Consider the following 16488-nt stretch of genomic DNA (forward strand, 5'->3'; position numbering starts at 1 on the left):
ATCTCGGCTCACTGAAAGTTCTGCCTCCCGGGTTCACGCCATTCTCCTGCCTCAGCCTCCCGAGTAGCTGGAATTACAGGCGCCCGCCACCACACCCAGCTAATTGTTTTCTTTTTTTTTTTTTTTAGTAGAGACGGGGTTTCACCATGTTAGCCAGGATGGTCTCGATCTCCTGACCTCGTGATCCACCCGCCTCAGCCTCCCAAAGTGCTGGGATTACAGGCGTGAACCACTGCGCTTGGCTTTTTTTTTTTTTTTTGAGATGGAGTCTTGCTCTTGGTCCCCAGGCTGGGGTGCAATGGTAGGATCTCGGCTCACTAAAACCTCTGCCTCCCGGGTTCAAGCGATTCTCCTGCTTCAGCTTCCTGAGTAGCTGGGACTACAGGTGCGCACCACCACGCTTGGCTAATTTTTCTATTTTTAGTAGAGATGGGGTTTCACCACGTTGGGCAGGCTGGTCTTGAACTCCTGACCTCAGGTGATCTGCCTGCCTCGGCCTCCCAAAGTGCTGGGATTACAGGTGTGTGCCACAGCTCTGGCCAACTTGTCTTTTTTTTTTTTTTAATTGAGACGGAGTCTCGCCTGTCGCCTAGGATGGAGTGCAGTGGCACAATCTCGGCTCACTGCAACCTCCGCCTCCCGGGTTCAAGCGATTCTCCTGCCTCGGCCTCCCGAGTAGCTGGGACTACAGGCGCGTGCCACCACGCCCGGCTAATTTTTTGTAGTTTTAGTAGAGACGGGGTTTCACTGTGTTAACCAGGATGGTCTTCATCTCCTGACCTGATGATCCGCCCACCTCGGCGTCTCCAAGTACTGAGATTCGGCCTCTCAAAGAACTAAGATTATTACAGGCGTGAGCCACCACGTCCGGCCCAACTCGTCCTTTCTTTAGACTATCCTGTGAGGATGATTTATGGGCTGTCCCTGAACACACCCGTTCTGCTTTCCCCGCCCCAACTGTATCCCAAATAGGGGAAGTAGTTTCTTCAACCTTCAAAATCGGGGCACTGGCTGGGAACGGTGGCTCACGCCTGTACTCCGAGCCCCCTGTAATCCTAGTGCTTTGGGAGGCCGAGGTGGGCGGATCACCTGAGGTCCGGAGTCAGAGACCAGCCTGGCCAACAGGGTGAAGCCCTGTCTCTACTAAAAATACAAAAATTAGCCGTGCGTGGTGGCGCGCACTTGTGATCCCAGCTACTCAGGAGGCTGAGGCAGGAGAATCGCTTGAACCCGGGAGGCGGAGGTGGCAGTGAGCCGAGATCACGTCACTGCACTCCAGACTCGGCAACAGAGCGAGACTCCATCTCAAAAAAAAAAAAAAAAAAAAAAAAGGTGAGCGACATTAGGCCAGCTCTAGTGTGCGGCTCCAGGCCACCAGGGCGGACGCTCTGACTCCGCCCTGTTAAAACGTGGGCAGCTCCCGCTGAAAATTGGCACATCTTGGCTTCCTCAAGCACCAGGGCCTTTAAAATGGTTCAGCTGGCCGGACGCGGTGGCTCACGCCTGTAAATCCCAGCACTTTGGGAGTTGGAGGCTGGCGGATCACGAGGTCAAGAGATTGGGACCATCCTGGAAAACAAGGTGAAACCCCGTCTCTACTAAAAATATAAAAATTAGGTGGGCGTGGTGGCGCGCCCCTGTAGTCCCAGCTACTCGGGAGGCTGAGGCAGAAGAATCGCTTGAACCCGGAGGCGGAGGTTGCAGTGAGCCGAGATCGCGCCACTGCACTCCAGCTTGGGCGAGAGAGCATGACTCCGTCTCTAAATAAATAAATAAATAAATAAAAGGTTGAGTTGAGTCATCGCATGAGGTAAGTCTGTCTCCACTTCTCAACCATAGGCTGCAGCCTCAGGTCCGCACGGAAAACCAGGAGCTCCAAGACTGCCGCACACTCAACATCCAGCTCGTCGCGGGGCCGCGAGGGACGGCCGCAGAAGCCAATCGGCTCCTGCTACGTCACAGACCCCACCCTCAAACCTTGAGGAGCCCGCCCCACGCACTGCTGACCCGGAGCCAAAAGAGCTGCGTGGCGTCCGACTCTGGCGTCACTTCCCCTCCCGCGATGGCGGCACAGGGAGCTGCTGCGGCGGTGGCAGCGGCGACTTCAGGGGTCGCGGGGGAGGGCGAGCCAGGGCCCGGGGAGAATGCGGCCGCCGAGGGGACCGCCCCATCCCCGGGCCGCGTCTCTCCGCCGACCCCGGCGCGCGGCGAGCCGGAAGTCACGGTGGAGATCGGAGAAACGTACCTGTGCCGGCGGCCGGATAGCACCTGGCGTGAGGGCGGGGCCCAAGGCCGGGGGCTGGGCGGAGCTCAGGGCCAGGGGGCGGGGCGGGGCCAGAGGACGGGCTCTCCGTGAGGGCGAGATCCGGGGGCTGGGAGTGGAGAGGAGGAGGGGCGGGGTTTGAGGAAAGAACGCCGCGATCTGGGCGCTGAGAAACCAGCCGGGTTTTGGGAGGCTGTCGACCTTTGATTATGTGGAGCGACGCTTACAAACCCACCACTCAGGCCTTCACTGGGATTGTTCCCATTCCACTTTCTTGCCCAGTCTTAGACTTCATTCCTTTTTCTTGCTAACGCTGCTTCCTCACCCGTCTCTTGTCTCTGCGTCTTCTCTTTCCATTTGTCCCTGGCAGCCACCCGCAGAGGGAAGGTCGTCCAGAAACAACAGGCTTCCCTTTCCTAATGTTCTGCTGCCTTCTCTCATTTTCAAAATTAACCCCAAACTCCTTAGAGTGGCATTCATTTTTGTGACCCCTCCAGTTTGTAGCCAACCCTAGCAAAGGGCATTGCCAGGCCAGAACACACTGTGTCCTCTGAAGACCACACGCCCTTTACCACCTGTGCCCTCTGCTTGGAATGCGTTTTCTTCCCTTTCTCCTTGTTCGCCTGCCTAGCTCCTACTCATCCTCTTAACTTCATATCCTTTGTGATGTCATCCTTGATTCCCCTTCAGGCGAAGTGAGTGGTTCCCTTCTCTGTGTTCCTGCAACATTTTTTTCATACCTCAGTCATAGTTTTTGTAACATTATGTTGTAATTTTCTCTCTCTGTCTTCCTCCATCATACTGGGAACTTCTGGAGGGCAGGGCTTCTTGTGATTCATCACTGTGTCTTCTGTACCCGGCAACAACGCAGCATAGGGCCAGACACGTAGTGGGTGCCTTACTCACTTACTGAATGCTCTGCTAATTGTCAGGTGCTCTGCTAAAAATTTTGGAGGCATTAACTCACCTTCTAAGGTTGGCACTATTATCCCTTTTTTTTTTTTTTTTGAGACAGGATCTTGCTCTGTCACCCAGGTGGGAGTGCCATGGCGCTGTGACAGCTCACTGAAGCCTAGACCTTCTCGGCTCAAGTGATCCTCCCACCTCAGCCTCTCAGAGTGTTGGGATTACTGGCATGAGCCACTGTGCCCAGGTGTTATCCCTTTTCACAGATGAAGAGACTGAGGCTCAGAAAGATGGAATAACTGGCTCAGTTACACATAGCTAGGAAGTAGGGAGCTGGAATTTTATATATTTTGTTTGTTTGTTTTGTTTTGTTTGTTTGAGATGGAATCGCACTCTGTTGCCAGGCTGGAGTGCAGTGGTGCCATCTTGGCTCACTGCAATCTCTTGCCTCCCGGGTTCAAGCCATTCTGCCTCAGCCTCCTGAGTAGCTGGAACTACAGGTGTGCGGTGCCACGCCCAGCTAATTTTTGTATTTTTAGTAGAGACGAAGTTTCACCATGTCGGCCAAGATGGTCTTGACCTCTTGACCTCGTGATCCACCTGCCTCGGCCTCCCAAAGTGATAGGATTACAGGCGTGAGCCATGGTGCCCAGACCTGGAATTATATATTAATGTAGGCTATCTTAATCCAGAGTCAGCACTCATGATCCCTGAACAAATGAGCAACTGAGGGTATATGGTAAAATAAGCATTGAATTTAGAGTCAGACTTATATTCAGTTAAGTATCAGCTCTTATCACTTTTCAAATCTGTGACCCTGGGTAAGCCTCAGTTTTGTTTTGTTTTGTTTTTTGGGGTTCTTTTTTTTTTTTTGAGACAGAGTCTTGTTCTTGTCACCCAGGCCACAGTGCAGTGGTATAATCTCGGCTCACTGCAACCTGTGCCTCCCAGGTTCAAGCAATTCTCCTGCCTCAGCCTCCCGAGTAGCTGGGATTACAGGTGTGTGCCACCACGCCTGACTCTTTTTTTTTTTTTTTTTTTTTGTATTTTTAGTAGAGATGGAGTTTTGCCATGTTGACCAGGCTGGTCTCCAACTCCTGGCCTCAAGTGATCTGCCCATCTCGGCCTCCGAAACTACTGGGATTACAGGTGTGAGCCACACACCCAGCCAGTTAATTTCCCCTCTTTTTTTTTTTTTCTTTTTTGAGGCAGAGTTTCACTCTTGTTGCCCAGGCTGGAGTGCAATGGCGCGATCTCGGGTCACCGCAACCTCCGCCTCCCGGGTTCAAGTGATTCTCCTGCCTCAGCTTCCCCAGTAGCTGGGATTACCGACGTGCGCCACCACGCCTAGCTAATTTTGACGGAGTTTCTCCATGTTGGTCGGGCTGGTCTCGAACTCCTGACCTCAGGTGATCCGCCCGCCTCGGCCTCCCAAAGTGCTGGGATTATAGGTGTGATCCACCGCACCCAGCCCCAGTTATTTTCTCATTCATAAAATAGTGATAACAGCCCCGACCTGGTCCACCTCACAGTTGTGGCAGTGATTGAGTAGAATGGCAGAGGTGGACTAGTGAGGTTAGCTGATGCGTGGCCCTGGATTCTGGAAACTGCTCCTCAGTGTGCAGGATTCCTTTTGTTCCAGCCTTACCTTCCTGATGACCCTAGCCTTTTTCCATCACAGATTCTGCTGAAGTGATCCAGTCTCGAGTGAACGACCAGGAGGGCCGAGAGGAATTCTATGTACACTATGTGGGCTGTGAGTGGCTTGGTACATCTGGGCCTGGGTGCGGGGAGTTGGGTGCCCTGGTAGCACTCTCATGGCCCATCCTTACAGTTAACCGGCGACTGGACGAGTGGGTAGACAAGAACCGGCTGGCGCTGACCAAGACAGTGAAGGATGCTGTGCAAAAGAACTCAGAGAAGTACCTGAGCGAGCTCGCAGAGCAGCCTGAGCGCAAGATCACTCGCAACCAAAAGCGCAAGCATGATGAGATCAACCATGTGCAGAAGGTCCGGATCCCTTCCCATCCACAGGCCCGGGAGGCCTAGCTGTCTCTGCCAGCTCCCTTGGGTCTCTCGGGCCCCAGTGCCAAAACCATAGCAAATCCTATTTCTTAAGCTCCTGTAGTGTGTCAGGATCTTTACCTACTTCCTCTTACTTATTTTTCATAGCTAAGGAAACAGGCTTAGAGAGGGTAAGGGCTTCGCTTCAGTCTCACAGCAAGGAAATGGCACAGCTGGGACTAGAACTCAGGCCTCCTGCACCAGTAGCCTCTTTTGTCTCCTAGTGGCTGTGCCTTAGTAGAAAAATGATTTGAAGTTCAGTGGGAAAGACGAGAATGTTATTGGGCAGTTGCTATAGCCAGGTACCCTGCCAAGTCCTGTTTGTGTATAAGCTCCTCAAATTCTTCCCAACAGTTCAACACACAGGAATAGTTACTTTTTGGTATGTGAGGAAGTAGCCTCAGAGAGATTAAGTAACATGCCCAAGGTCACACAGCCAGTAAAATGGTGGGCTGGAATTAGGATAATAATGCCAAACACTTGTTAGCCAGTGAGCCAAAGTATTAAGCTAAATGCTGGCTTTTTATTTTTATTTTTTTATTTTTTGAGATGGAGTCTTGCTCTGTCACCCAGGCTGGAGTGCAGTGGCACGATTTCGGCTCACTGCAGTCTCCACCACCTGGGTTCAAGCAGTTCTGTCTCAGCGTCCCCAGTAGCTGGGACTACAGGTGCCCGTCACCACGCCCAGATAATTTTTGTATTTTTAGTAGAGGCGAGGTTTTACCATATTGGTCAGGCTGGTCTCGAACTCCTGACCTCAGGTGATCCGCCCACCTTGGCCTCCCAAAGTGCTAGGATTACATGCGTAAGCTACTGCGCCCAGCCTAAGCTAAGTGTTTTAAGCCTAAGTTACATGACCTCACTGACATTTCACAGCAGGCCTGTGAAGTAAGCATTATTATCCCCAATTTATAGAAGAGCTGCAGATAGGTTTAGGGACCCAGACAGGAATTAGATCTACCAGCTAGATTGTGCTACCTCAGAGCCAGAGGCCTTAGCCATGATTTTGGTTTTTTCTTAAGAGATGAGAGTCTTACTGTGTTGCTCAGGCTGGACTTGAACTCCTGGGCTCAAATGTTCTTCCTGCCTCAGCCTCCTAAGTAGCTGGGACTACAGGTGTGCATCACTGTACCTGCCTTGGTTTTTTCTTGTATTGATATATAATAGTTGTACATATGGTTTTTGTTTTTGTTTTTGTTTTTTTGAGACAGGGTCTTACTCTATCGTCTAGGCTGAGTGCAGTGGCACAGTCATGGCTCACTTCAGCCTCAACCTCCTGGGCTCAAGCAATCCTCCTGCCTCAGCCTCCTGAGTAGCTGGGACCATAGGCAAGTGCCACCATGCCTGGCTAATTTTTTTATTTGTTTGTAGAGACGGAGTCTGCTATGTTGCCCACATTGGTCTCAAACTTCTGGTCTCAAGCGATCCTCCTGCCTTAGTCTCCTAAAGTGCTGGGATTACAGGTGTGAGCCACTGCGCCCAACCGAGTCTCAGTTTCTTAATTTATAAAATTAAAATGAGGAGTGCAAACCAGAGCAAGATTGTCAAAGTCTCCAGACACCCAGACATTTGTTACTTTCAGCCATTGCAGTTTCATCCTTCTAGGTACGTCAGTTCAGTGGGCAAGCCCAGCATTTACATTTCTTTAAATGGAAGAAATAAAGTGGATAAGATAGACATTTCAGGGTGTTGCACTTTATTAAGGTAAGTATTGTTTTGAAACGCTTTTATTTCACACCCAATAAAAGTGTGCAGGATTCCTCTTGTTCCAGCCTTCCCAATGATCCTAGCACACACTTGTGTGTGTATATGGACATGTCAACAGGTTTACAGTGCCAAGTGTACTTCTTACTGTGGTGTGATTTAAAAAATTGAAATACCCTAAGCTGGAAGAACTCCTCAAGGTCTAAACTGCCCAATTGAACTTCCTATTGTAATGGAAATGTTCTATAGCTGTACTATCCAGTACAGTAGCTACTAGCCACATGTAGCTGTTGAGCACTTGAAATGTGTCTAGTGTGACTAAGAATTAAGAATTTTAGGCCGGGCGCGGTGGCTCAAGCCTGTAATCCCAGCACTTTGGGAGGCCGAGACGGGCGGATCACAAGGTCAGGAGATCGAGACCATTCTGGCTAACATGTGAAACCCCGTCTCTACCAAAAAAAACAAAAAATAGCCGGGCGAGGTGGCGGGCACCTGTAGTCCCAGCTACTCGGGAGGCTGAGGCAGGAGAATGGCGTGAACCCGGGAGGCGGAGCTTGCAGTGAGCCAGGATCCGGCCACTACACTCCAGCCTGGGTGACAGAGCGAGACTCCGTCTCAAAAAAAGAAAGAATTTTAAAATTATGGTTGGGTGCAGTGGCTCACGCCTGTAATCCCAACATTTTGGGAGGCAGAGGTGGGTGGATCACCTGAAGTCAGGAGTTCGAGACCAGCCTGGCCAACATGGCCAAACCCCATCTCTACTAAAAATACAAAAATTAGCCGGGCGTGGTGGTATACACCTGTAATCCCGGCTATTTAGGAGGCTGAGGCAGAAGAATTGCTTGAACCCAGGAGGTAGAGGTTGCAGTGAACCGAGATCACGCCACTGTACTCCATCCAGCCTGGGTGTCCAAGCAAGACTGTCTCAAAAAAAAAATAATAAAAGCATTATAATTTAAAAAAAAAATTTATTTATTTTTATTTTTTGAGACAGAGTCTCGCTTTGTCAACCAGGCTAGAATGCAGTGGTGTGCGATCTCAGTTCACTGCAACCTCCGCCTCCCAGGTTCAAGCGAGTTTCCTGCCGCAGACTCCCAAGTAGCTGGGACTACAGGCATACACCACCATGCCCGGCTAATTTTTGTGTTTTTAGTAGAGGTAGGGTTTCACCATGTTTGGCCTCAAACTCCTGACCTCAAGTGATCCACCGGCCTTGGCCTCCCAAAGTGCTGGGATTACAGGTGTGAGCCACCGTGCCCAGCCAAAATTTCCATTTTTTGAAGAGTCTCACTCTGTCACCTAGGCTGGAGTACAGTGGAGAGATCTCAGGTTACTGTAACTTCTGCCTTCCTGGCTTAAGCAATTTCATGCTTCAGCCTCCCAAGTATCAGAGATTACACGCATGTGCCACCACATCCAGCTAATTTTTTTTTATTTTTAGTAGAGATGGGGTTTTGCCATGTTGGCCAGAGTTGTCTGGAACTCCTGGCCTCAAGTGATCCTCCCACTTCGGCCTCTCAAAGTGCTGGGATTACAGGCATAAGCCAGCATGTTTGGCTGAGTATAATTTTAAATAGCCCTATGTGACAAGTGGCTACTCTGTTGGACAGCGTAGATCTAAGATTAATTCCTCAACTATTTTGCACTCAACAAAGACGTACCTCTGAGCTGGCAACCAGCAGGGTGGATAACGGGCCAGTGGTGATTAAATCAAAGAATCGGTAATGAAACAATCATCCAGTTAACAATCAGCAAGGTTCTTCAGAGCCTAATTAATGTTTAATTCTAAATAAATTGCAACAATTAAGAAAAGTAGTGTTTTTGTAGTTCTTTATTGCATTGGCAGAAGAGTACTGTATTTTGTAAGAATTGAGAAATGTGTTTTAAAGAGACGTGTGAGGGGCCGGGTGTGGTGGCTCACGCCTGTAATCCCAGCACTTTGGGAGGCTGAGGCGGGTGGATCGGGAGGTCAAGAGATCGAGGCCAGCCTGGCCAACATGGTGAAACCCCATCTCTACTGAAAATACAAAAATTAGCTGGACTCCCAGCTACTTGGGAGGCTGAGGCAGGAGAATCACTTGAATGTGGGAGGCAGAGGTTGCAGTGAGCCAAGATCATCCCACTGCAGTCCAGCCTGGCAACAGAGAGACACTCCATCTCAAAAAAAAAAAGACGTGTGAGAAGGAAAATCTTTCTTCCTCATCTTTACAGTGGTTAGATTCAGAATTGGACAGACCAGGCGCGCATGCCCGACTCTGCTGAGTACCAGTTCTGTGACCTTGGGCAAGTGACCTCACCTCTTTGTGCCTCAGTTTTGTCTCTTATACAACAGTGACAATGAGCACTCTTATTTCAAAGGCTCATTGTGAGGACGAAATGAAATATGTCGGCTGGGTGCAGTGGCTCATGCCTGTAATCCCAGCACTCTGGGAGGCTGAGATGATTGGATCATTTGAGGTCAGGAGTTCGAGACCAGCCTGGCCAATATGGTGAAAGCCCGTCTCTACTAAAAATACAAAAAGAGGCCAGGCACAGGCCGGGTGCAGTAGCTCATGTCTGTATTCCCAGCACTTTGGGAGGCCGAGGCAGGCGGATCATGAGGTCAGGAGTTCGAGACCAGCATCACCAACATGGTGAAACCCTTCTCTACTAAAGATACAAAAATTAGCTGGGCGTGATGGCGCACACCTGTAATCCCAGCTACTTGGGAGTATGGGGCAGGAGAATGGCTTGAACTCAGGAGGCGAGGTTGCAGTGACCTGAGGTGGTACCATTGCACTCCAGCCTGGGCGACGGGGCGAGGCTCTGTCTCAAAAAAAAAAAAAAAAAAAAAAAAAAAGGCAATGGCTCACACCTGTAATCCCAGCACTTTGGGAGGCCAAGGTGGGTGGATCATCTGAAGGTCAGGAGTTCGAGACCAGCCTGGCCAACATGGTGAAACGCCATCTCTACTAAAAATACAAAAAATTAGCTGGGCGTGCTGGTGGGCGCCTGTAATCCCAGCTACTTGGGAGACTGAGGTGGGAAGATCGCTTGAACTCAGGAGGTGGAGGTTGTGGTGAGCCAAGATTGCGCCATTGCACTCCAGCCTGGGCAACAAGAGCGAAATTTCGTCTCAAAAAGCAAAATAGCCGGGCGTGGTAGCAGGCACATGTAGTCTCAGCCACTTGGGAGGCTGACGCAGGAGAATCACTTAAGCCCGGGAGGCAGAGGTTGTGGTGAGCTGAGATCTCGCCACTGCACTGCAGCCTGGGTGACAGAGTGAGAAGAAAAAAAAAAAATGTCTGCCGTGCTTGCCACTTGGAATAAATGGCAGCTCACTAGTCCCTGAGGGCAAGAGACCTCACCTTGCCCTGCCTGTTTACTACTCTGTAAAATTGAAATAAGAATGCAGCTGGGCACAGTGGCTCAGAGGTCAGGAGTTTGAGACCAGCTTGGCCAACATGGCAAAACCCTGTCGCTACTAAAAATACAAAAATTACCTTGATGTGGTGGCATGTGCCTGTAGTCCCAGCTACTTGGGAGGCTGAGGCAGGAGAATTTCTTGAATCTGGGAGTCGGAGGTTGCAGTGAGCTGAGATGGTGCCACTGTACTCCAGCCTGGGTGACAGAGTGAGACTCTTGTCTCAAAAAAAAGGAAATTAGAACATTCTATGTAAGGGTTACTGAAAGAATTAAATGAGGCCATATAAGCACAGTGATTTGTGGAAGGGGTTCTGGGTAAAGTGCTGGCTCCTTCCTCCCTTCTCAGCTACAGGGCAGGGCCTCGTCTGCCCTGGTGTAGGTCATGGGCCATCTTGGGTCCCTCCTCCATTGTCAGGCTATACTGGGTTCCTCCCGCAGGGTCTGGTCTAGGAGCAGGATGTGCTGTGAGTGTGGTGTGACTCTTAGTCTCTGCTTTCTAAGGACTTGAAAAATAGAGGAACCCAGGTGGGCATACTTGGCCGGTATTGCCCTGTTGACCGCTTCTCCCTGAACTTGGGAAGCAGGAAATGTTTTCTGGATGGGAAGAATCCAGTCAGGCCTCCTGGAGGGGGTAATAAGAATCTCAAGCCTTGAAGGATGGGAAAGAGCACAATAACAACAGTGACACAGGATAGATCACAAAGCATCATGGACTCACCTGACTCATGCTCCGTGCCAGGCTGAGGAAGCATTTTCTGCTGGCAGTGAGAGAAGGAAGGGCATTCTCCAGGTGGAAGGAGCTCTTTGTCCTAAAGCATGAAGGCCGCAAAAAGGGGGCTGCTGATAGCAATGAGGAGGCTGGGGCTAGAGGCAGGGAATCTGAGGAGGCCTAGCGAATTGTCCAGACCTGAGATGGGGCCATGACTACCTGGAGCAGGACAGAGAGGAGAATTCCAGAGAGGACCCAATTCCAGAGATGTCAGAAGTAGAGTCGACATCCGCTGTATTAGGACTTGGCCAGGCTGAGGGAGAGGGAGTAGTCTGAGGCAAACCTAGTTATGTGTCTTGGACATTGGGACCAAGGGTGATATTCCCAGTAAAATGAGCAACCCAGAAGGAGGCAGGCGCAGGTTTGCAGGGAGGAGTGTTGAGGTCCTTTCTGCATATCTTGAATCTGCTGTCCCTGTGGGAGGGACCTCTGGGGCAGTCCCATGGGCAGGCAGGGTCTGGTGCTCAGGAAAGGGGTCCAGGCACATCGGGGAGATGGTAACAGTTCTTATGGTGGGCCTGGAAGGCAAGATCTGTTATTTCGTTTGAGTCTCACAATTTTGGCAGAGCTGGATTGCCCCCCATCGTGCAGCCGAAGCCCCTATTCTGATCCTAACCCTGTTCATCTGGCAAAAGGTCCAAACTTGGACATCAAGGATGTCTGGGATATCCGGGGGTGGGACGGGTGGATGCGAGAGGAGCCTGGACCAGCCAGCTTCAGAACTGAGTCAGATAGTTAGCTATTGGTGTGGTTATTATTGCCATCCAGAAATGAGGTCTGGAAGACAGCAGGGAAGCCTTGTGGGTCCTGGATTCCAGGAGGCCTGAACTCCAGGCCTGGCTTTGCTGTTGCTGGCAGGGGAGGGACAGCCTGGTCACCACTTCTGTTCACCTCTGCTTACTTTTCTTTCCTGGCCCAGACTTATGCAGAGATGGACCCCACCACAGCGGCCTTGGAGAAGGAGCATGAAGCGGTAAGCGGGGCTGGGAAGCTGCCTGCAGGTCCCCTGCCTCCCCTTGCTGAGGAGCCCCTGCTGAGCCATGCACTGTGCCCCCCTCCTACCGTGCCTGCAGATCACCAAGGTGAAGTATGTGGACAAGATCCACATCGGAAACTACGAAATTGATGCCTGGTATTTCTCACCATTCCCCGAAGATTATGGGAAACAGCCCAAGCTCTGGCTCTGCGAGTACTGCCTCAAGTACATGAAATACGAGAAGAGCTACCGCTTCCACTTGGTGAGGCTGGGCTGGCCAGGCCGAGCTGGGCAGGGGCCTGGTGAGAGGCAGAGGCAGGCTGAGGGCGGCTGCGCTGGCAGCTCCAGGGAGGAGACAGGCCCAGAGGGACGAGTATAGGGAAGAGCTGCTGGGGGTCAGGAGGCCTGGATTCCAGGCCTGGCTTTGCTATTGCTGGAAGGGTGACCTTGCCAACTCCAGACCTCAGCTTCCTCTTCTCTGGAATGGGGGCAGTAACTCACCCGCTTTGGGTCTTTTGTCAAGGCCAGCCCCATCCCAGGAAGCACACATAGGCCCTGGCAGTGGGACCTTAAGTGTGGACGAAATTGGGGGCTGTCAGGAAGGGGCGCTGTCGTCACTGACACAGTGGGCTGCTTTCAGAGGTGTGGAATCTGAAGCGAATAGGTGTGGTTTAGGGAAGCCATTGTCATGGACGAGTCCCTCCAGAGCCAGGCCCACAGAGACTCAAAACCCCACCCCGCTGTGTGATGTTTGCGTCTCTGTGCTGGGCCTTGGTCTATATATAAAGCAGGATTGCTTTCCTAAGGCTGCTGGGAGGATTACTCAATGTAAGTGAAGTGTTGTGGGGAGAAACAGAGAGGCAGAGACTTGCTCCAAAGCACGCAGTGGTGGGGTGGGGGCTTCCTAGCAGAGAAGCTATGGGCAGCGAGCTTGTTCTCTTGTCCCCCACCAGGGTCAGTGCCAGTGGCGGCAGCCCCCCGGGAAAGAGATCTACCGCAAGAGCAACATCTCCGTGTACGAAGTTGATGGCAAAGACCATAAGGTGAGTGGGTGGCCAGGGGCTGGGGGAGGCCGGGGAGGCCCTGGGCACCTCCCAGATGATCCTCATTGCCACCAAAGGGGAGGGAGGGAGCAGCCTTAGCTGAGCCTCTATAGGCAGAATGCCTCTGAGGGGCCGGGCACTGTAGCTCACACCTGTAATCCTAGCACTTTTGGAGGCAGACATGGGCAGACTGCCTGAGCTCAGGAGTTCGAGAGCAGCCTGGGCAACATGACGAAACTCCTTCTCTACTAAAAATACAAAAGAATTAGCCGGCGTGGTGGTGCACACCTGTAATCCCAGCTACTCGGGAGGCTGAGGCACGAAAATTGCTTGAACCTGGGAGGTAGAGGTTGCAGTGAGCTGAGATTGCGCCACTGCACTCCAGCCTGGGCGACAGAGTGAGAATCTGTCTCAGAAAAAAAAAAAAAGGCCTCTCAGGGCCTCCTAGCCTGACACTAGGCCTATGGTTGGTGCCTAGGAAACACAGGGCCCTGTGGTAGCCCCAGCATTCTTCTGCTGGTGGGGTTAGGTTCAAATTTAAGTTGTTCTGGAACCCAGAGGAGACTGTCTTGCCTGAGGCTGCTTTTAGAAGCCCTTTCTCCTTCCGTTGGAAAGAAAGGTGTTTGTTTTTGCCTGGGAGGGGACTGCTTTGTGTGAAATTTCCTGCTGAGAGAGCTCTGTGGTTATCAAGGGCTGAGTTCCTTGTTCCTGGCCCTGAATGACTTCAGCAGGGCAGGTTGGGACCTTTGGGACCTGCTCTGCTGTTGTACAGAACTTGGCCTTTGCCTTGTCAGTCTGTGAGGGTCTCGCCAAGTGTACTGGTTTCCGGCAGATGGGCCATACAACATAGGACGGAGAGGGCAGGCTTCAGAGTGGCTCCGCTCACTGCAGGGTGACTCATGTTGCCCTGTCACTTCCTCACTGACCACAGACGAGTTACTTAACATAGTTCCTGTTTCCTTGTCCATAAGACGGGAGTCATAATATTTACCTAGTTGTGTTGTTAGTGGAATAAATGAGACAGCAAATGTCAAGTGTTCAGTGCAGTGCTTGGCACTAGTAAGTGCTTAATAAACACGGGCCTTGTTATAATCGGTGATGTCTTGGGGCTTGATTAGCCTTCGACTCGGAGAATATGCAGGTTGAGCCCAGCCCTTGCCCCTGCTCTGCCTTCCTGAGCATGGCTGGGGGGAATGGCAGAAGGGCCTCCGCTGGAGATGTGGGGATGCTTTCCAGCTCTGCACTCTGCCAGCTCTGAGGCCCTGGGCAAGCGCTTCCACTCTGGGAGCCTCAGCTTCCTCCTGAATGAGATGGGCCTGGCAGTGCTGGGCTCGCACAGCTGCCGGGTTGGATGAGAGAGTGGTTGTGGGGTCATAAACCAGGGAACCCTTTAGTCTGTGCCGTGAAGCCAAACTCAGTCCCATTGTCCCCCTCCTGGAGTGTGGCCAAGTGGACAGACAGGGCTCGAGGCTCCTCCATTCAGCAGACATTTACCAGGCACCCAGCTTCTTAGGATCCAGCCTGCCCTGGCACCCCTGCCCCACAGGTCTCCCACCCCCAGACAGGCCAGGAACCACTCACTGAAAGCGATGAGGAACTTCCCATAGCCACGGCATTGGTGCTGGGGACACAGCCGTAAACAGGACAGTCTGAATTCCTGCCTCGCAGCCTCAGTGTCCTGAGCTGAAACAGAGTTAATGTCTGTGAAGACTGAAGCAGATCCTGCATGGAGGGCACCCAGCCCATATTTGGCGCTCAGAAGGGGTAGCCGGGTGTCGTCCGGTTCTGCTGGCACCTTTGAAGCGCTGCTGCTCTCTGATTTCCAGTTCCCTGTCCGCCAGAGGCTGACTGAAGACTCCTTCCAGTATGAAATCTGTCTGGCCTTGCGAGGCGCCCGCTTCCTGCAGCTGGTGCTGGCCGCTGGAACCAGCTGGGTAGGACCTGTGCCTGCCCCCTGAGCCTATCTTCCCCTCCTCACCTCCAGATTTACTGTCAGAACCTGTGTCTGCTGGCCAAGCTTTTCCTGGACCATAAGACACTGTACTTTGACGTGGAGCCGTTCGTTTTTTACATCCTGACTGAGGTGGACCGGCAGGGGGCCCACATTGTCGGCTACTTCTCCAAGGTACTGGGTCTGGAAGCTCAGGGTGGGGAGGGCGAAGGTGGGCATAAACAGAGAGGGGGCAGAGCCTCCCTAATGGCCCTGAACACCCACCTCCTGCAGGAGAAGGAGTCCCCGGATGGAAACAATGTGGCCTGCATCCTGACCCTGCCCCCCTACCAACGCCGTGGCTATGGGAAGTTCCTCATCGCTTTCAGTGAGTGGTTCCTGGCCTGTCTGGGGGTGGGAGACCTGTGGGGCAGGGGTGCCAGGGCAGGCTGGATCCTAAGTTCCTCTTTCTACTGCCGCCAGGTTATGAGCTCTCCAAGCTGGAAAGCACGGTCGGCTCCCCGGAGAAGCCGCTGTCTGACCTGGGCAAGCTCAGCTACCGCAGCTACTGGTCCTGGGTGCTGCTGGAGATCCTGCGGGACTTCCGGGGCACACTGTCCATCAAGGACCTCAGGTGAGGGGGCCTCCTGGACCATGGGGGCAGGACTTGTCCTGAGATGGGCCATGATCCTGCCTCCTCATACCCTGTCGCCATCCTGGCCAGATCCCACAAGGGCACCATGTCTGGCATTTGCTCTCATCCCTTTTTGCAGCCAGATGACCAGCATCACCCAGAATGACATCATTAGTACCCTGCAGTCCCTCAATATGGTCAAGTACTGGAAGGGCCAGCACGTGATCTGTGTCACACCCAAGCTGGTGGAGGAGCACCTCAAAAGTGCCCAGTATAAGAAACCACCCATCACAGGTGGGTGGGGGGCTTCCGTGTATCGGGGGCGGGGAGGGGGTGTGTGGGCAGTGGGGATGGGGGAGTGTTGGTATATGGACTGCTAGGAGTCAAGGCCTTCTTATTACTGTCACATGATCCCAAACCAGTCAGACCAGCTCCCAGGATGGAGCCTGGGGCAGGCCTCTCATTTCTGGGCTTCTCTGCCCCTCCCCAGCACAGCCTGCCCTTTTGTTCTCACCTGGAGGAGGTGAAACTGGCCTGAGCCCAGAGCAGGGCAGCCAGGTGTGAGCTGGCCTGGCCCAGTCCCAGACCTGCCTCCCGCCCCTTCTCCCCACAGTGGACTCCGTCTGCCTCAAGTGGGCACCTCCCAAGCACAAGCAAGTCAAGCTCTCCAAGAAGTGAATGGCCTGGCCCCCAGCTTGTAAATATGTATAGACCTGTTTTGTCATTTTTTTAATAAAGTCAGTTCTGCTGGTGGCCCTGGACTTTGGAAGGGAAGGGGAGGCCAAGAGCCGATG

The 16488-nt window shown here is 52.4% G+C and overlaps 1 protein-coding gene across 2 annotated transcripts; it reads left to right on the forward strand.

Moving 5' to 3' along the window:
• The first annotated feature begins 2035 nt into the window (after positions 1-2035).
• KAT8 (lysine acetyltransferase 8) lies at positions 2036-16473 on the forward strand. 2 transcript variants are annotated; one of them, XM_010362258.2, is made up of 11 exons: positions 2038-2273; positions 4851-4925; positions 5004-5179; positions 12031-12084; positions 12185-12349; positions 13041-13130; positions 15115-15255; positions 15355-15448; positions 15544-15694; positions 15834-15988; positions 16308-16473. In XM_010362258.2, the coding sequence occupies exons 1-11, from the start codon at positions 2063-2065 to the stop codon at positions 16370-16372; spliced, it is 1377 nt and encodes a 458-aa protein (XP_010360560.1). In that variant the 5' UTR covers positions 2038-2062; the 3' UTR covers positions 16373-16473. The 2 variants fall into 2 exon arrangements, with proteins under 2 accessions (XP_010360559.1, XP_010360560.1); XM_010362257.2 differs by lacking the exon at positions 16308-16473 and having other exon boundaries at positions 2036-2273; positions 15834-16301.
• Positions 16474-16488: the final 15 nt, after the last annotated feature.

The sequence above is a fragment of the Rhinopithecus roxellana genome, chromosome 20 (assembly GCF_007565055.1).
Source record: "Rhinopithecus roxellana isolate Shanxi Qingling chromosome 20, ASM756505v1, whole genome shotgun sequence".
Taxonomy (NCBI): domain Eukaryota; kingdom Metazoa; phylum Chordata; class Mammalia; order Primates; family Cercopithecidae; genus Rhinopithecus; species Rhinopithecus roxellana.

Excerpts from the sequence above, each read along its gene's own strand:
- KAT8 (XM_010362257.2), top strand. The coding sequence starts at position 2,063 with ATGGCGGCACAGGGAGCTGCTGCGGCGGTGGCAGCGGCGACTTCAGGG. Across the intron at positions 4,926-5,003 it reads CTATGTACACTATGTGGGCT|TTAACCGGCGACTGGACGAG; the intron begins GTGAGTGGCTTG and ends CCATCCTTACAG. Across the intron at positions 15,695-15,833 it reads CTGTCCATCAAGGACCTCAG|CCAGATGACCAGCATCACCC; the intron begins GTGAGGGGGCCT and ends CCCTTTTTGCAG.